Source organism: Muscardinus avellanarius (genome assembly GCF_963383645.1).
Source record: "Muscardinus avellanarius genome assembly, chromosome: 18".
NCBI classification, from domain to species: Eukaryota; Metazoa; Chordata; class Mammalia; order Rodentia; family Gliridae; genus Muscardinus; species Muscardinus avellanarius.
Genome location: NC_137804.1, coordinates 3,870,377 through 3,890,659, shown reverse-complemented (window position 1 = coordinate 3,890,659; position 20,283 = coordinate 3,870,377). Strand labels below are relative to the sequence as shown.

Sequence of the window (20,283 nt, the reverse complement as noted above, 5' to 3'; positions counted from 1 at the left end):
CTCCATATATATATATTATATATATAATCTTTTTCTTTCTCCTTTCTCCTCTTTCCCTCTTTCTCTTTCTCTTTCTCCACTCTTTCCCTCTTTCTTTCCCTCTCCTCTTTCTTTCACTCTTCTCTTTCCCTCTCTTTCTCTTCTCTCTCTCCCCCTCTCCTCTCTCTTCTTTCTTTATCTCCTCTCTCTTTCTCTCTCTTCTCTTTCCCTCTTTCTCTCTCCTCTCTCCTCTCTCTCTTCCTCCCTCCTCTCTCTCCTTTCTCTTTCTCCTTTCTCTCTCCTCTCTCTCTCCTCTCCTCTCTCTCTCTCTCCTTCACTCTCTCCTCTCTTTCTTTCTCTCTCTTCTCTTTCCCTCTCTTTCTCTCTCTTCTCTTTCCCTCTCTTTCTCTCCTCTCTCCTCTCTCTTTCTCTTCTCTTTCCCTCTCTTTCTCTCTCCTCTCTCTCTTTCTCTCTCCTCTCTTTCTCTCTCTTCTCTTTCCCTCTCTTTTTCTCTTCTCTCTCTCTCTCTCTCTCTCTCTCTCTCTCTCTCTCTCTCTCTCTTTCTCTCTCCTCCCTCTTTCCTCTCTCTCTCTCCTTCACTCTCTCTCCTCTCTTTAGTGCTTCTGAGCGTGCACCACAGCTTCTCCCCTAAGGACAGTGGAACATGTCCCCGGGGGCAACCCTCCCTGATAAGTGGCTTCCCTGTCCCTTGGTGGGACAGGAGCGAGCCCCGGTCGCCTGCTTAACAAATGCCCCCTTTATTAGCTTTCCTTCTCCCCCACTCCCTCAGTCCTGCCCCCTGGGCTAAATGATTGGCACCCAGGTCCCTGGCACGGGGTGGTCCCTGCCATGGGGAGACTGAGGCTAAGACTCTCCTGTCACAGGTCAACAGCCAGCCCAAGTGGGAGGACAACCTCTACATGTACCTGTACTTTGTCATCTTCATCATTTTTGGTGGCTTCTTCACACTGAATCTCTTTGTTGGGGTCATAATCGACAACTTCAATCAACAGAAAAAAAAGATAAGTTGCACTTGGGGTGGGGTGGGGGTTCTGCCATCATGGCAAATCTTCTGCTCCTCCTGACCTCGAAGCTAGCATCCCGCCCCAGTCCTCCACTCCCAGCCCAGAGCCTCAGTGGAGCCCTGAGCACCAGGTTGACCTTCGCCTCACGGACGCATCTTCACCCCCTTCTAGTGCCAGAGGCTGCTGCTGCTGCTTCTGCTTGGGAAAAGCACATTCCCCTCCCTGTCTGAGATGGACCGCCATCCGTATCCCTGCCCTGGGTTCCCATCGTCCTTCCTCGAGAGACCTCCATCTTCCCAGCTGGACCCACGTGTGTCTGGAATGGAAACACGGGTGGGAAAAGAAGGGGCTCCCTGGCCCGTTAGAAGCTCTGACCCCAAAGGACTCAGTCAGTACAGCTCAGGAAGGGCCAGCAGTCCGCAGAACCCCGGCCCTCCTGGGCTCGGGGAGGAAGACTCTAGCCTCCGTGGGGTCAGACTCAGATTAATAGGAACCGAACCCAGATTAATCATGTAGTAGAATCTGAGGGTGTTTGAGGTACACCGTGCTTTCCTGCCACCCTTTCATTCAGTGCCCTCTGTCCCTCCGAGGTAGAGAGCCCGCCATTTTAGAGGTGTACAAACTGGACTCCAGAGAGAAAAGGGGTCCCACGGCCGAGTCACGTGGCATAATGTGTCTTTGGGCATCACAAACACTGGGTTTCCATTCCTGTCTTGATCATCAGCTGGGGGTGGGGGTGATGCCGGCAATCCCTTGAGCCTCCCTGGGTCTCAGTTTTCTCATCCATTTGATGGAGCTAATCCCTGCTAACAGGATTCATATAAAACCTTATATGAAGAGTGCCAAGTTTGGAGCTGAACACATAGTGGGCACTGGGTGCCAAGAGTGACTGCTATAACTTGGAATATAGAGGGCTGTGGTGAAGCTTAGTGGTGGAGCACACGTTCAATCCCCAACACCAAATATTTTTAATGCAAATTTGATAAAATATATGTCGAGTGAGTTAGACAACCCACCTGTGGGAAATCCTCAGCCAAGGGTCCCCGGTGTTATAAGAGGGCAGCAGAGGTCTTAGAGACCTGGAGGGTTTCAGCAGGACAGTGCTGACCACTGTAGGGGCACCAGTATATCTAAGCAGATGAGGAACCTGAGGCCCAGAGGCTGAGCTGGCCATGCTGGTGATAGAGCAAGAAGAGCCAGTGACGGGTCTGGGGCAAGAAACTGCACCCACACCTCCCTGCCCAGAATCCTCAGCATGGCCCTACCCAGGGCTCACCTGCTCCTCACCAAGTCATCCCTCCCAGGAAGCCTTCGGTGTCCAAAATTTTTTTGTCCTTCCTATATTTTCCTTCTTTCCTTCTTTCTCTCTTTCTTCCTTTCTTTCTTTCTCTTACTTTCTTCTTTCCTTCCTTCCTTTCTTTCTTCCTCTCTCCTCCCTTCTTCCTTTTTTCCGTGTGTGTGTGTGTGTGTGTGTGTGTGTGTGTGTGTGTGTGTTACTAGGAATTGAACCCAGGGGAATTCTACCTCCAAGCTACACCCCTCAACTCTATTTTAATTTGAAACAGGGTCTCCTTAAGCTGCAGAGGGCCTTACTAGGTTGCTGACGCTGGCCTTGAATCTGTGATTCTCCTGTCTTAGCCTCCCCAGTACTAGGATTACAGGTGTGTGCCACCCAGCCGTGTCCACACACCTTCTAAACCCTCCTCTCTTGCCCCCACAGACCTCAGCCCCTTCCCCCGGTATCCACAGACCCAGTTCTGTGACCATGCTGTTGAAATGGGCTTCGACTTATGTCAGGAAGTGAAAGACGGGAGGCAGAAAACTAACACCCAGGCTATTTTTTTTTATTTTTTATTTTTTTGGTGGTACTGGGGATGGAACCCAGGAGACTTCTACCTACACTCTCAGACCTATTTTATATATTTTTTTATTTGGAAACAGGGTCTCTTAAGCCAGCTGAGGCCGGCTTCAAACCTATGCGATCCTCCTGTCTCAGCCTCCCAAGTGCGGGGATTACAAGATCGTGCGCCACCACGCCCCAGCACACCCAGTCATATATATATATATATATATATATATATATATTTTTCCCCCCTTGGTGCATTGTAATTATACATCCCAGTGAGGTTCAAAGTGAAGCATAAATACACGCATGTACCCTTTAGCGTGTTTCCCTCCATAACCCACTCTGCTTCACCCTCCCCGCCCCGACCATGTTAGTGAGGTTAGTAGTGACATCTTCATGTTTGGACGTAACTTTATTATTACCGTTTCCTTCCACGAGCCTCATTTCCCCTTCCCACCGCCCTCCCCGGCCCTTCTACTCTTCTCCTGGTCTCCCATTTTCCCATGTTCTAACTCCCACATATGAGAGAAAGTGTAGGAACCTTGGCCTTCTGAGACCGGCTGATCTCACTTAACGTAACGCTTCCTAATTCCATCCATTTTCCTGCCAGTGACATAATTCTGTTCATCTTTATGGCGGAGTGAAAGTCCAGTGTGTGTACAGACCCCATCTCCTGTTCATCTGTTGATGGATGCCCGGGTTGGCTCCAACACTTGGCAGTTGTGAATTGTGCTGCTGTGCACGAGTATGAGTGTATCGCTAGAGTATTCTAACTCTAGTTCTTTTGAAAGACACCGAGGAGTGGTGTGACTGGATCGTATGGTGGTTCCTTCTCTGGTCTTTTGAAGAATCTTCATATGAATCTCCATAAGGGTTGTACTAATGTACAATCCCACCAACAGCATATAAGAGGTCCTGTGTCCCACATCCTCGCTAGCATTTATTATTGCTTCAATCTTAAGGGGAAAAGGCGTCTTCAATCAATACAGTACCTGGCACTGTAACAGAGACCAGTGCACTGGCAGGCCCCATGAAAATCACCAAGGCCCCTCAAAGATCAGAGACCCAAGGATAAAGCAGTAACAGTCATCACCATCTCCTCTCCAAAAACTGCTCGAAGGCCTTGGGTCCTGGAGTCCTTATTCCAGACACACTTAGGGACCATAACTCTAGAAGCCCACTGGATTTGGCTGTAGTGAGCAGGCTGCGGCCAGGGCTCAGATCTGAACTGGAATGTATCTTCTTGGGTCCTGGCCCTGAACCCTCCCACCTTCTGTCCAGGCCAGCATCTCTGAATTCCTGCAGAAGAGAAGCCAGCTTTGCTTCAGAGACCCAGACAGGGATCCAGAGATAATCCCAGTCCAATCACTCTGTCATGGGTAGCGGCGCCCAAGCAAGGCTCTCCTCAATCCTAGGCTTGGCGTGCCTTTCACAGAGGAGAGGGGAAGGCTGATATGGTCCTTCCCATCCCTGGGGGATCCCGTTACTTTAATAACAGCAGTGTGGTCCTCTCCTGCACTTAGGGGGCCAGGACATCTTCATGACAGAGGAGCAGAAGAAGTACTACAATGCCATGAAGAAGCTGGGCTCCAAGAAGCCCCAGAAGCCTATCCCACGGCCGCTGGTGAGCCCCAGACCTTCCTTAGCAGTGTGTGTGTGAATACAGTGTACGCCTGTGGCGGGGAGGGGCCTGGCCAGTGCAGGCTGTGGAGGAGGAGATCTGGGTCGAGTTCAATCATGAGTGTTCCCAGGCCCAAGGGTAAAGACGTTTGATATTGCAACTCTGCATTTTTGGATTTCAAAGAACAACTCCCATATATGCTTCAAATAAATCTGTCTGGGGAAGTGGGGAGTTCCCCAGCAATTTTAGGCTTTCGAGCACGGACTTAGAGACAGATTAGACTAAATGATATGAGGGTGGTGAGAGCCCAGAGATGAAACACTATTGTGGTTATCATCTAGACTGCAGTGTATCTCAGTCTAGCCCTCCATCCCACCTCACACCTTCAGGTGGGCTAGAGAGAAAATGGCCCAAGCCCTCCTCCACTGGTACCCAAGATGCAGTCCTGGTCATCGCACAGCAGCAGGAACTAAAATTGATCCGTTCCGAAACTTAAAGATTGGCCAGGAATTAGAGCCAGACTCCACTTGGATCCCTTCTTCCTTAAGACCTCAAGAGACAGGTTCCTTTACTCCTCTTTCACGTGCTCCACCCAAACCACCCTCTGCCAGAAGATGGAAAGCTCAAAACTCTGGGTGGCCCCAGATGGCACCCCTGTTTGTTGCGGGAATAGGTTGGGGGGGAAATGTGCGTGGTGTGTGTGTGAAGTAACCCCCCCCCCACCAGACACACAGACAAACAGAAAAACCCGTGGATTCTTGTCCTAAGCTAAGAATAAGTATTTATCGCTTGGACAGCTGCTGAAGATTTAAAGAAGTTTATTAGAAAGATAGAAATACAGAAAATAGAAATACAGCCCCATGCCAAGATGGCATGAGGGGATGACTCGAATGAGTACACCAAAGGGCATACATGTGGACCGGACTTTTTATACCCATGACCTCCATCTTGTTTGACGTAGTGAACGTCCCTGTAAGGTACCTCCCCTTGCAAGGTGTCTCCTTTCATAAAGGGCAAGGTCAAACCCTGCCCCATCCCCCCTAGATCATGTAGATCTGTCTTTAGAAAGAGGAAGCCCCAGCTCTCCTCTATTGACTTGTTAAGTACTTTGAGCTAGGTTGATTTACACTGGAATAGCCGCCTGTTGTTAGGCGGAAACCAAGCCCTTTCTTTATCCATGTCTGCCTCCATTTTGACACAACTATTTTGAAATATACCAATTATTTTCTTTTGAAATATATTAATAATCAGAGCTTTCCCAAATCTTCCTAGGTCATTCCCCATACTGGCACATGTTGGGAGTGGGTAAACAGGTGTAAGGGTGAAGATGTTGATGTGTCAGAAATGACAGATGAATCTCTTCGAGGAATTTCTGAGCCATCCACTACAGTGAATGAGATTGGCATTCTGCATCCCCTTTCTGTGGCTAAGGTGCAGCATTTAAGAAGAAACTGCAGGTCCCTCCCATGGCACAGTGCCCTTGACCCTCCCTGCACAAGGGCCAAGCCTTAGGACCTTCAACAAAGAAACGGGCCTTTCCCTAGAGGAATTCGGGAGAGATTCCTTACACTGGCCAAGGTGCTGGGATTTCTAAGTCAAGGAGTGATACTTAACATAGGCTTCTCTACATTTAGTGAGCACAGAGTCTCAGAAGCATTTACAGGAGGGAGGTGGACGTAGGACTTCTCATCTGCTCTGTTTGGAAGTTGTGGTCATAAGTGTACTTTTGATCAATTTCTGGATTCTGGATTTCTTTCTCTTCTGGATGCTGATGAGAAGTGTTACATCGGGGAGGGATAGAAGATCCAGTCTTCTCTGGGGGCAGAGTGTTCCTCCCACAGCTTCTACCAGATCTGGATGCCTTGAATGAACCTGGGCAAAAGTGTGAAGGTCATTGGGCAGGAAGAGACTCATAATGTTTAAGTGTAGAGGAAAGGTGGAGCCCAGCCAATGAGATTCAAGTTTGGTTTAAGTGTAGAGGAAAGGTGGAGCCCAGCCAATGAGATTCAAGTTTGGTTTAAGTGTAGAGGAAAGGTGGAGCCCAGCCAATGAGATTCAAGTTTGGTTTAAGTGTAGAGGAAAGGTGGAGCCCAGCCAATGAGATTCAAGTCTGGGGCTATAGGAGAAGCAACCTGAAACTTATTAAGAAGTTGGGATGTTGGCTGAGTGGTGTGTATGTGTGTGGGGGTGTACTAAAAACCTTGGAGATTTTCCCAGGTTTGCCCCTTAGCACAGGACTCTGGTTAACTGTGAATTCAGCGTCAATCTAGCCACTGGTAAAGGCCAGGACAGCTTGCTTCTTAATAAGTTTCAGGCTGCTCCTCCTCCAGCCCCAAACTTGAATCTCGTTGGCTGGGCTCAACATTTCCTCTCGACTTGTTCCCTGGTCTAGCAAAGCTGAGGCAAGGCTGGAACATTTAGGCAAAGCTCTAAAATTGTAGGGAAACCAGCAGCGGGAGATGGCTGGTCTCCAGGCCCGGAGGTCTTGGCACATCCTAACCCCCTGGCCAGCCGCCATGTGGCAGGCAGAGTCCCAGCCCCCAGCCCAGTTCTCTATCCTCCATAGAGTCTAGAACCAAGAAATAAATCCGAAGGGCGGAAAAATGGAATTCCCACTCCATCTAAGAACCTCAGAACCCATCTTCCTGGGCCCAGCTTCTTCTGGACTACAGTTCTAGAATGTTCACCGTCCCCCCTGGGGAGCCCCCACAGGCCAAGCTGGTTAGATAAGCAGAGCTCTGACCCAGGAGTTCTGCCCTCCAGACGTGTGGGTGAGCTAGCCCAGTACCACACAGGGACCTCCAACACAAGCACAGGCATGTCCCCCCTCGCCTCTGGAGAAGCCCCGGTTCTGAATCTTGTTGCATCTGCAGCAAAGGGTAAGGATTCCAGAAGGCTGGGAGGTTGGATTGTGTAACGTTCTCTGCTCTGGAGATCACTAAAAGCAGGTTTCACTTTTTTAAATTTTTTTTTGGTGGTATTGGGGATGGAACCCTTCTACCTCCGGGCTACACTCCCAGACCTATTTTTTATACTTTCTTTGGAAACAGGGTCTCTTAAGCCAACACGGCTGGCTTCAAACCTGCGTGATCCTCCTGTCTCCGCCTCCCAAGTGCAGGGATTACAAGTGTGTGCCACTACGCCCAGGCCACATATTTCACTTTAGAGAAAAATGATAGACTGTAACGTGCCCCACCATCAATTTCCCCTCCTGTCTTGAACGTCACAAAGATGCCAACGTCTGCCCTCAGGCTATGCCCTGAAGGCGGGATGTCCAGACACTCAGAGGGCGCCTGATCTGTTTAATTAGAAGTCATGTGGCCATGAATGAACCTCTAGTTTCTGCAGTGGCCTCAGTGATAAAATAAGATAGTGACTGGGCCATTATCCTCCCAGCCCGGGGACGCTGTGAGCCAGCAGTCCTGCCTGGAGCCAGGCCCACTGGGGTGGGAGTCTTTGCTCTAACCCAGCAGGGCGGCAGCTGGCCCCTGCCACGAAGCAGAGGTCTCATCATATTCAGCCTGCTCAGAAGCTCCTCATACCGATGGTATAAGGTAAAAAAAATTTTTTTGGTAGTAGAGATTAACTCGTGGGCATTCTACCTCCAAGCTACACCCCCAGCCCTTCCTTACTTATTTGTTTTTATTTATTTTTATTTATCTTATTTTTTGTGATACTGGGGATTGAACCCAGGGGGCATTCTACCTCCAAGCTACACCCCCAGCCCTTTCTTACTTATTTGTTTTTATTTATTATTTGTTTTTATTTATTACTTGTTTTATTTATTTATTATTTGTTTTTACTTATTTATTTTTATTTATTTTAATTTTTGTGATGCTGGGGATTGAACCCAGGGGCAGCCTTCCTCCAAGCTACACCCCCCAACTTTTTTTTACTTTTTTTTTTTGAAACAGGGTTGCTGAGAATCTCACTACATTGACTGCTGAGGCTGTACGCAAACCTGTGATCCTTCTATCTCACCCTCCCAGGATCCTCCTACCTCAGCCTGGAATGACAGGCGTGCACCACCACACCCAGCTTAGAAGTAAATGTGCTCTAAGCTAACAGGCAGTGTGGCTTTGAGACTTTGAGGTGTGCTTAATTCAGAACTGCCCATTCTATCTTCCTTTTATCCTCAGTTGCTTTTCTGCCAAGCACAGCACAGACACTCGCAATAGAATAGGAAGCAATAAGGAGTAAGTCCTTACCAGCGTGGAAACTACAAGCCCAAGCCACACCTGTAATCCCAGCATTTAGGAAGCTGAGACAGGAGGATGGCGAATTTGAGGCCAGCCTCAACAACTTAGTGAGACCCTGTTTCAAAATAAAAAAAAACAAGCCGGGCGTGGTGGCGCACACTTGTAATCCCAGCCAGCGCTTGGGAGGCTGAGACAGGAGGATCGCACAGTTTCGAAGCCAGCCTCAGCTACTTAGTAAGGCTCTCAGCAACTTAGTGAGACCCTGTTTCCAGGTAAAAATTAAAAAATAGGTCTGGGAGTATAGCTCGGAGGTAGAAAACCCCTGAGTTCCACCCCCAGTACCACACACACACACAAAAAAAAATTTTTTAATAAACCAGGTGTGGTGACTCATGCTTGTAATCCCAGCATTCGGGAGGCTGAGACAGGAGGATCGCGATTCGCGGCCAGCCTCGGCTACTTAGTGAGGCCCTTTGCAACTCAGTGAGACCCTGTTTCAAAATAAAGATAAAAAAATAGGGCCGGGGTTGTAGCTCAGAGGTAGAATGCCCCTGGGTCCCATCCCCAGTACTGCAAAAAGTAAAAACTAAAAAGGGCTGAGAGTATAGAGATTGAATGTCCCTGGGTCCAAGCTCCAGTACAGGGAGGGAGGGAGGGAGGGAGGGAGGGAGGGAGGGACAAGCTCACAACCAAGGCGAATACTTGGCAGAAACTCCACACATGTTAATTCACAGGCTGGAAAAGTTGCCACGGGATTGGGCAAGGAAGGCAAAGGGTGTCTAGAGTCTTGAAGAACTCTAATATCTACAAGTAGATGAAGGAGATAAAGCAGAGCAGCCCAAGAGGCAAGGAGAGGCGCTGGGAAGGAGTGGAGGAGAGAGTCTGGGGTGGAGGGCGCACGGTGAACAGCCCTCCTGCCGCGCAGCATCCTGGAGGTCTTCAGTGATCGCTTCAGCGGTGGGACAGGACAGAAGCTCTGAGGGAGCGGGTGGAGACGGGAACAGAGACAGCGACAGTACACGGCTCTTTCAAAAAACTCTGCTGCGGAAACGAGGAGAGACCTGGAGTAGTAGTTGGAGGGAGATGGGAGGCTCAGGAAGGTTTTGCTTTAAATCAGGGAAAAAGTAGCCGGGCACGGTGGCTCACACCTGTGATCCCAGTCCTCGGCAGGCTGAGACAGGAGGAGGGCAGGTTTGAGGGCAGACTGAGAAACTTGGTGAGGCCCTCTGCAACTTAGTGAGACCCTGTTTCAAAAGAAAAAGAAAAAGTAGGACCAGGGGTGTAGCTCAGATGCAGAACACCTCTGGGTTCCACCCCCAGCACCACACCCAAAAAGAAAAAGGAAAACTAAATCATTAGAAATCACCTAGGGGGTGTATTATTCATTTCGAGTCACCCCTCCATGCCAGTCTGGTATGGAGCTGTATTTCTATTTTCTGTATTTCTATCTTTCTAATGAACTTCTTTAAATCTTCAAAAAAAATAAAAAAAGAAATCACCTAGGGAAGTGCGGGCCTGAGTTGCTTACATGGACGTTAGGATGCCTGGGATAATAGCCAAGAGTGGGCGATATGGCCAAGAACCAGATAGGTCTACACTGGAGCAAAGGGACCAGGAGGCTGGTGAGAGCTGATGAGAGGAAGGTGGGCCAGCTGGTGGGCACAAGCTTCAAGGGAGAGGAGAGGACAGGTCTGGACGGACCGTGGGGGCCAAGGGGGACCCCAGGCCTGACCCCCAGCCTCAGGGATGTGGGTGGGTGGGCAGCCTGTGCACTGGAGATGATGTTTATTGATCAAGGCAGGTGCGCACCACACAGGTCAGGAGAAGGACTTGGTAGAAGGGGAAGGATGGAGATGGGGGCGGATTAGGAACTCCCAGAGCCTTAAGATGCTAATACCCACAAGAAAGATCGGAGGGCCACACCAGGGACTTTTTTTTTTAAGGCCATAAAAAGAACCGGCTACAAATGAGCGGTTGGCTCTTGGGGCCACTCTACCTCCCTCCGAGAATGCCACCAACCGAAGCCTGCCTCCTGCCCCCTGCCCCCTAAGCCTGCTTTTGTTTAGACTCCGACAGAGCCCCGGCCATGTTCTCTTCAGAGAACTTTTCCAGGAATCAGTCCCAGCGTGGCCCTTGACGTTCTACTCCGCAAAGTAGCTCGCATCAGTAACCCTACAAGCAGCTCTTGAACTCTCGCAATGCGCAGGGCAGGACAGGAACGCAGAGTAGAGACGCCGAGGTGGCATCCTCCCAAAGCGCATTGCCTCACACAGAAGTGTAGATGTAGAATGAAGTGCTAGGACTCGGGCTGGCTGTGAAGACTGTGGGCCGGCCTGTGTGTGCAGCGTGGTTAAGCGTGGGCTTAGGAGAGGTGAGCCTCAGGCCGGGCTGGGTGGCACACGCCTGCCATCCCAGTGCTTGGGAGACCGAGATTGCAGGATTGCGGGTTTGAGACTAGCCCCAGCAAATCAGCAAGCCCCTCAGCAACTTAGCGAGACCCTCTTTCAAAATGTAAAGGTAAAAAGGGCTGGGGGTATAGCTCAGGATCAAAATGGTCCCAATTCAACCCCTAGTCCCCCTCTACCAGGCTCTGCACCAGCAGTGCCCGGGAGGGTGCGATGAAACAATGCCCTGGAGACTTTATTCCTGGTCTCAAGGAGGTGAGAGGGTGAAGGCGTGAGAGCCAACTGCCCCAGAGAAACTCAGCGCCTCCCTTCGCTTCACGTTCACAAGGCTATGAGCAGGTCATCAGGTTCTTGTCCGTCTCTAGCTATAGGAGCCGGGCGCTGTGTGAGGAATATTCTAGAAGGTAAGTTTCTGTCTGGCAGATCTGTGAGGTCATCAGAGATCGTGGCCTTCAGCTTCCTCCCCAGGGCAGCCTCCCGTCCTTCAGCAAAGCAAATCGCAACCATTACAGAACCGAGGGACGTAGCGGATAGCAGAGACTCACCGAGGTCGCTGCCTGCGGTTCCCTCAAGAGAGCAGCCTGCTGCCAAAGCCAGCAAGAAGCTTATCAATCCTTTAGCCAGCCCTTTTTAGACTTAGAACAGTTCCTCCACACTCCTCTCAGAAAGACAGGCAGAGAGCCGGGCGTGGTGGCGCACGCTTGTCATCCCAGCATTCGGGAGGCTGAGACAGGAGGATCGCGGTTCGCGGACAGCCTCAGCTACTTAGTGAGGCCCTTTGCAACTCAGTGAGACCCTGTTTCAAAAAAAAAAAATGGGCAGGGGGTGTAGCTCGGAGGTCAAATGCCTCTGGGTTCCAACCCCAGACCTGCAAAGAAAAAAGAAAAAAAAAAAAAAAAGAAAAGAAAGACAGAGTACTCAGAAGTACAGGAATTCAGACTAAGAGAGGGAACCAGATGTGCAGTGCGGATGGATAAACACACGGGGACCAGGGCAGAGGAAGCACCCGGCGACTTCAAGGGGCTGGGAGAGGTGCGGAGGACCGGAGCCCGAGCAGCAGGGCAGAGCCAGCTACAAGGGGGACTGGCAGGGCGGGCACAGGCCGTGGCTTCTGTGTGGATGTGGAGGGTGAGGGAGACAGAAGGAGACAGTCTTTTAAGACTCAGCGAAGGAGAACTCAGCCCTCCAGATGTTTGGCTTCTGTTGGCCCAGAGGCCCTGACGCCACCACCTCTTGTTCCCTCAGAACAAGTACCAGGGCTTCGTCTTCGACATCGTGACCAGGCAAGCCTTCGACATCACCATCATGGTCCTCATCTGCCTCAATATGATCACTATGATGGTGGAGACGGACGAGCAGAGTGAGGAAAAGACCAGGGTCCTCGGCAGGATCAACCAGTTCTTCGTGGCCGTCTTCACGGCCGAGTGTGTCCTGAAGATGTTCGCTCTACGGCAGTACTACTTCACCAACGGCTGGAACGTGTTTGACCTCATCGTCGTGGTCCTCTCCATCGGGAGTAAGTGTGCGCCCCCCGGGCTGGGGAAGCTCCACCTCCACTCTTTGCAAACAACCAACAGACGTACATGCCTTTAATCCCCATACTCAGGAGGCTGAGACGGGAGGCTTGCAGGTTCACAGCTAGCCTCAGCAACTTTGTGAGACTCCCCACAACTTGGTGAAACCCTATTTCCAAATAAAAAAAATAAAATGGGCCGGGCGTGGTGGCGCACGCTTGTAATCCCCGCGCTTGGGAGGCAGAGACAGGAGGATCGCGCAGGTTCGAAGCCAGCCGCGCTGGCTTAAGAGACCCTGTTTCCAAATAAAAATGTAAAAATAGGTCTGGGAGTGTAGCCCGGAGGTAGAAGGGCTTCCAGGAACCCCAGTACCACCAAAAATTAAAAAAAAATTAAAAAAAATAAAATGGGCTGGCAATGTAGCTTGGAGGCACAGTGCCCCTGGGAGAAGGAAGAGGAGGAGAAGGAGGAAGAGGAGAAGGGAGAAGGATGAGGAGGAAGAGGAAGAAGAAATAACATTAATAATAATAATAATAACAATAATAATAATAATAACTACTCAGTGGTAGAATGCCCCTGCATTCAGTCCCCAGAATCACAAAATAAAATAAAACACCCTAGAATGCTTTCTGAGTGCAATAAAGAGGCTTCACGGGTCTTCTGCATACAGCAGTGAGATGTTTTCATTCACCTACACGGTGGACATCTGGTTGCTAGAACATTCTCCCTTCTGAGAACCTCAAAAGGTAAAATGATGGTACTTCCTGTGAGCCTACCGTTGTGGTTTCTTGAAGCAGGAGGTGGATGATGTTAGATTAAGTGGCTCATAAAATATTTTCTGGGAAAGGGAGTGAGGTGCTGGCAGAGCTAGGAAAGACTTGAAGATCCTTTGAAAGAGGCTCTTAAATTGACGGTGTGGAGTTAGACGTCTAGGTAGCCGTCTTCTTGGGGAAGACTAGGAACAGGAAGTCGAGGGGTCCTGTCCAGAGATCAAAGCTCTGAAGTCCAGCCTGGGTGTTACTGAACAAAAGGCCCAGTATTAGGGGCACAGTGGTGTTCTGAGAAAATTACTAGTGTCAGAGGCTAAGGTGGGAATGGAGCTGCAGAACTGAGAGCTCACTGAGTTCTAAGCACTAGGCGAGGCTTTAAGAATTTATAACAGCCCCATGAAGATGTTGTTGTCCTCATTTATACATTTAATACTGGGCCTGAAAGATTAAGAAAGTTATGCAAGGTCACAGAGTTCATAGAGGGTGGAGCAGAATTTAGACTGGGTTTAAGGTATACTAGTCTTTTGTTTTTGTTTTTGTGGTACTGAGAATTGAGCCTAAGGGCATTCTACCCCTAAAATATACTCCCAGACTAATTTTATTTTATTTTATTTATTTTTGAAACGGGGTCTCACAAAGTTGCCGAGGCTGGCCCGCGATCCTCCTGTCTCTGCCTCCTAAGTCCTGGGGTTACAAGTGTGTATCGCCATGCCGGGCTCATGCTAAGTTCTTCTAATGAATTAGCTGCCTCTCCCCAACAACCAAGAGACTGTCTCTAGACTTCTTGTGGTTTAGCCAAAGTTTAGCTTTTTTGAGAGAAACCAAATCCCAGCTCGCCAGCTTCTCTTTGCATTATAAATATATCCCGATCAGATATATCCTGACTTGCTTACTTTTCACGTCAGGACATCGCTGTAGATTTAATTTTCCATTGATTTACTATCAAGAGCTAATAGCATCTAAATACTACTGGGTAGCATTTGATCAATCTTCTTACCCTGGTGCTGAAACAACCTTGAGTCGCATTTACTTTTGCGGGTTGAATTTTGCTTATGCTTTCTTTTGTTTCCTATGGATGCTGCGGTGTGTTTGTTTTTTCTTTAGAAAACATTTTATTGACATACAAAAATCTGTATATATTTAACGTATACAACTTGAATTGTTTAGAGATAAATCACTGCCCCCAAAACCACCAGCGGAATTAAGGCCATAAATATATCCATTACCTCCAAAAGTTTCCTTAGCCTTGGTTGGCTGTTGGTTGGCTGGTTAGTTAGCTAGCTAGTTGTTGGATGGTAAGGACACTTAAGTAAGATCTGCCTGCTTCGTCTTAGTTCATTTAGTATCATAGTTTTGTTGGTGGTTGGTTGCTTTTGCTTTTTTGTCTGCCTTTCAAAGTGAGGTCAAACAAAAGGCCATTTTGATTTTATAGTAGAGAAGGGAGCTTGCTGAGCTAACTTCCCATCTCAATAATTTAGAACAAAGTATAGCTTCAGCACTTAGTTCTGTGTGAGGACAAGTTAATTACCAGTTCCCATGACCCCACACAGCAGCATCCTCCTTGGGCAGAAATCTCCCACAGAGAGCTGGAGATCAGGTAGGACCACCTTTCCCCCATTCCCACTTAGGGTTCCTTCCTGCCCATTAGAAAGACACATATTGAGTATAAAATTGTTACAAATGAGGGAACTTATTCTCTCCTGAAATGGGGTCATGGGAAAAATAAGATGTCAACAGTTGTCTGGCAGAAAATAATTTTGCAGACTATATAGACACGTAATGTACTCACATGATTGGCAAAATGTCCTAGTTAACCCTGAGCAGAGTTTCCCCTAGGTGTGGTGTTGCATGCCCGTCCCAGTAACTGGGAGGCTGAGACAGGACAATCTCAAGTGTGAGACCAGCGTCAGCAGCTTAGTGAGGCCCTCGGCAATTTAGCAAGATCTGGTTTCAAGATAAAATAGGGCTAGGGGTATAGCTCAGAGGTAGAATGCCCCTGGGTTGCATCTCCAGTATGAGAGGGAGAGGGAGAGAAGAGAGAAAGAAGAGAGAAGAGAGAAGGAGGAGGAAGGGAAGGAGGAGGAGGAGGAGGAGGAGGAAGAGGGAAGAAGAAGGAGGAGGAGGAGGAGGAGGAGGAGGAGGAGGAGGAGGAAGAAGAAGAAGAAGAAGAAGAAGAAGAAGAAGAAGAAGAAGAAGAAGAAGAAGAAGAAGAAGAAGGAGGAGGAGGAGGGGAGGAGGAGGAAGAGGAGGAGGAGGAATTGTTTTCATAAATATTTCATAATCCAAACTTATAATAACTTCTCAAATCCCCACTCATTTTCTTTCCAACATGATATAGATACCAATATGCATTGACAAAGGGCAGGTAGAGAAGGAAGGTCCGGGGAACTGTACAAGGAGTGATGGCTTGTCACTAACATCCCTCAAATTCTCTTTCCCCCCAAAAGCCTGGCTTTTGTTTCCAGAAAGCCTCCACAGAGCCCCAGGACCACATTCCTAAAGTCTTCATCTGAGGTCTCATACCGGCTGTGCGATAGATACATTCTTAATCTTTCCAGTGTCTCTCATAGCTAGATTTGAAGGCAGTCTCTGACCCTAAAAAAAGCGTATCTCTAAGCCCTAAGAGAGTTCAAACCCAGCTGGACATGAAAGAAAGAAATGGAAGCCATTATGCAGACAGCTGGGTGTTCAAAGCCCTTCTGCTGGGGCTGTCAGCAAGCTGCCCAACTCCAAGCCCCCCTTATAATTAATACCAGGCTCCATACAATTATCTACAGGACCATGTGCCAGGGTCAGAGTCAATTTTCCCAGCAGGAGCTAGGGACATAAATCATAGGAGCGGAGAGGGGGAAGTCCCAGCCTTCTCACAGCCCAGGACCAGCGTGGAGGAACAGGCAGGGCCAACAGCCACACCCTCAGAGAAGAGTGGGGCCCGTGTCATGTTGGAAATGGAGTCTTGTGGGCATGTAGAACATACTACTGTCACTGCAGCCACACTAGGCTGCAGAAGAGAGAGCATTGACCATGCAGGTCGACAAACAGCAAGATTTTTGGGGTGAGGGAAAGATGAGAGTGTGGTAGAAAGGGTCAGATCAGCGTGAGAGAGAGAGAGAGGATTAACACAGTGGACTCTGAGTGGGAGCCGGTGCCAGGCTCCTGGGGCCCAGAGTCCTTGAATACAGATGTCCAAGAGGAAGCTTTGCCCAGAAGACATGAGGAAGTGTGCTCGCAGCCAACTCCGTCAGGGCTCACGGTTGGAGGTACTAATTAGATAATTCCCCCCTCTCCCAAAGGTCTGGTGTTTTCTGCGATTCTTACATCGCTGGAAAATTACTTCTCCCCGACGCTCTTCCGAGTCATCCGCCTGGCCCGCATCGGCCGCATCCTCAGGCTCATCCGCGGGGCCAAGGGCATCCGCACGCTGCTCTTCGCGCTCATGATGTCCCTCCCCGCGCTCTTCAACATCGGGCTGCTGCTCTTCCTGGTCATGTTCATCTACTCCATCTTCGGCATGGCCAGCTTCGCCTACGTCAAGTGGGAGGCGGGCATCGACGACATGTTCAACTTCCAAACCTTCGCCAACAGCATGCTGTGTCTCTTCCAGATCACCACGTCGGCCGGCTGGGACGGCCTCCTCAGCCCCATCCTCAACACGGGGCCCCCGTACTGCGACCCCCACCTGCCCAACGGCAACGGCTCCCGGGGGAACTGTGGCAGCCCGGCCGTGGGCATCGTCTTCTTCACCACCTACATCATCATCTCCTTCCTCATCGTGGTCAACATGTACATCGCGGTGATTCTAGAGAACTTCAACGTGGCCACAGAGGAGAGCACCGAGCCCCTGAGTGAGGACGACTTCGACATGTTCTACGAGACCTGGGAGAAGTTCGACCCCGAGGCCACCCAGTTCATTACCTTTTCGGCCCTGTCGGACTTTGCCGACACGCTCTCGGGCCCCCTGCGAATCCCCAAACCCAACCGGAATACACTCATCCAGATGGACTTGCCCTTGGTCCCAGGGGATAAGATCCACTGCTTGGATATCCTGTTTGCCTTCACCAAGAATGTGCTGGGAGAATCCGGGGAGCTGGATTCACTGAAGGCAAGTATGGAGGAGAAGTTTATGGCAACTAACCTTTCCAAGGCGTCCTATGAGCCAATAGCGACCACCCTTCGGTGGAAGCAAGAGGACGTTTCGGCCACCGTCATTCAAAAGGCCTACCGGAGCTACATGCTGTATCGCTCCTTGACACTCTCCAATCCCTCGGGGGTTCCCAGGGCTGGGGAGGGGGCTGCAGCACCCCCAGATGAAGGCTTTGACGCATTTATGGCAAATGGAAATTGTGAACTCCCAGACAGATCTCAAAGTGTATCTGCCACCTCTTTCCCACCGTCCTACGACAGTGTCACCAGAGGTCTTAGTGATGGAACAAACATGAGCGCCACCAGCTCCATGCAAAACGAAGAGGAAGCCACGGGGAAGCAGCTGACTTCCCTGACCCCTAGTGAGGACGCTCCCCCGGACACATCCAGCCCTGATATCCACCTGCCGTGACAACCCCTGCCCTCTGTCGATGGCACAGAGCTATAACCCACCAATGCATGTCACCGGTCACAACGTCGGAACTGGCCATCTTTGCAGAAGCCCCCTACCAACAGCAGTCGGAAGCCAAGAGTACTTCCATTCTGGCTTCCCTTCTCAATTTCAATATCAGACGCTGGGTTCTCTTAAAACAAAAATAAAAAGGTCGCTGGTTCATTTACTTACCAAGACAAATTTCTCAGGACCAGACACATCAAGGGCATGTCGGCATTACTACAAGTCTAAGGTCATCTTCTTCGAAATATCCCGTAGAGAATGGCAATGTTATTTAGGATTTTTGCATGACTGCATGTTGAGAAATGCCGGACAACTTCTCCAATCCAGGGTAACAGCTGTGATCTCTGTCATGGAATACCTTTGAGATACCCATTAAAATTCATATTTTTAAACTTATGTCAAGACTAATGTTGTATCCAAAGCATCATTTTTTTCTTAATTATATGATACTAACTTGTACCTTTTTTTTGTTTTTGGTACTGGGGATAGAAGCCAGGGGCATTCTACCTGCAAGCTACACCCCCAGCCCTATTTTATTATCTTATTTTGAAATAGGATCTAAGTTTCGGAGGGCCTTACTAAGTAGCTGAGGCTGGCCACGAACTTTTGATCCTCCTGTCTCAGCCTTCCCAGTACTGGGATTACAAGTGTGCGCCACCACACCTGGCTCTGACCTGTACCTTGAGTCACTTCTTTCTCACGTTTAGGTTCTTAGCCTGGGTAGAGCAGGAGGGAGCACTGTCTTGGGAGCTGGCATGGCTGGTTTTAACCTTAACTCTTCTACAGATTGTCTGGCTGGACAGAGCCAAGCTTCTTTCCCTATAAACCTCAGTTTCCCCATGTGGGAAATTGGTGGGAATGGGAAACAGAACAGGTGCTTTCCATGACCCTAAATCTTGTATTGTAGAACTCAGTAGTGCTCTGCTCCATCTAGATGGGAAAACGTTCCGCTCCAGTGGCCGGATATTTCCACTACGAGCTAACAAGGCAGCTTTGGGATATATTCCAGAGCCTCTTTATATCTTATAATCAGAATTTAAGAAGGAGGGTTTTCATATTTCCCCAGGACCAGAACTCCGTAATTAGTAGGATAAAAGGGGGATATTTTGAGAAAGATGAGCTGGTATATAAAAGGTATGGCCAGTATTTCTTTTCATTTCATACTGCAAATGTTATGAATTACTGATTACATGGCAGCCAATTCTTCAAGAACAAGAGGTAAAATGAGTTAAGTACCAAAAGTTAAATTGCAGCCAGGCGTGGAGGTTCACACCTATAACCCTAGCACTTAAGAGGGTGAGATGGGAGGCTCACAGGTCCAAGACTGGTCTTAGCAACTTAGTGAGCCCTGTTTTGTTGTTGTTTTTGCTGCTGCTGTTGTTTTTGTTTTTGTTTTTTTATGGTACCGGGGGTGGAATCCAGGGGCTTTTCTACCTCTGGGCTCTACTCCCAGACCTATGGAAACAGGGTCTCACTGAGTCACTGAGAGCCTCACTAAGTTGCTGAGGCTGGCTTTGAACCTGTGGGATCCTCCTGTCTCAGCTTCCCAAGCACTGGGATTACAAGCGTGCACCACCAGGCTCGGCAGTGAGACCCTATCTAAAAATAAAAATAGGGCTGGGGGTGTAGCTCAGAGGTACTGTGTTCGATCCCCAGTTTCGTAAAAAAAAAAAAATATTGAATTGGATTTATGCAGTGAACAGAGAAAGGATTGTCAGAGGAGTATGTTCAGGCCAAATGCGCATCGTGGGTGTTGAGATGAAAGGGTAGCAAAGAGTCATGTGGCTACATAGTCAGAAAGAATCGTAATGACAGCTGTGTATGAACTCTTAGGACATTCTCGGGCACCATCACAAAGATCAGATCAATTCACTGTGAACATGTTGGTCATCTTGTAAGACTTTCCAATGGCACAATTGCAAAGTCAAGAGGCTGGACCATCTCCTGTGCCTCTTGGAAGCAGGTTATCTAAGGCCTTGCCCTCCTTTCTCTCACTGTTGACCCACCAGAGGCCAAAGGCTTTCAAGGTGCTATTTGGGTCCCACCAGCTCCCACAGATGCAAAATAAGTTGGTTATGAAACAGTGGAGGGCACAGGCCATCCCAGCCCAAAGCAGCTGCTCTCTGGGTACTGAGTTTGTATGTAAAAGATGGGCTCAATCAAATGGCTCTCCTTCCCTGGTGCCGCTGAATCAGAATGCACAGATATTAACCGTACAGCTTCCTTAATATCTCAGTCCCATGTGGTCAATGAAAAAGCCATCTGAGATAATACTAGCCCGAGTACTTATACGACAGCTGGGTGGGCAGAGAGCTTGGGGGACT

The 20,283-nt window shown here is 49.2% G+C and overlaps 1 protein-coding gene across 1 annotated transcript in view; it reads left to right on the top strand.

Annotated features, from left to right (window-relative positions):
• SCN10A (sodium voltage-gated channel alpha subunit 10) overlaps positions 1-17,914 on the top strand; it is a gene marked incomplete at both ends in the record, with an annotated part of 91,047 nt that extends 73,133 nt beyond the window's left edge. Inside the window, 4 exons of the mRNA XM_080715868.1 lie at positions 864-1,005; positions 4,374-4,474; positions 12,321-12,591; positions 16,653-17,914. Of these exons, the coding sequence (XP_080571994.1) occupies positions 864-1,005; positions 4,374-4,474; positions 12,321-12,591; positions 16,653-17,914 (1,776 nt within the window). The remainder of the gene's footprint in view (positions 1-863; positions 1,006-4,373; positions 4,475-12,320; positions 12,592-16,652) is intronic.
• Between the last annotated feature and the right edge of the window lie 2,369 nt (positions 17,915-20,283).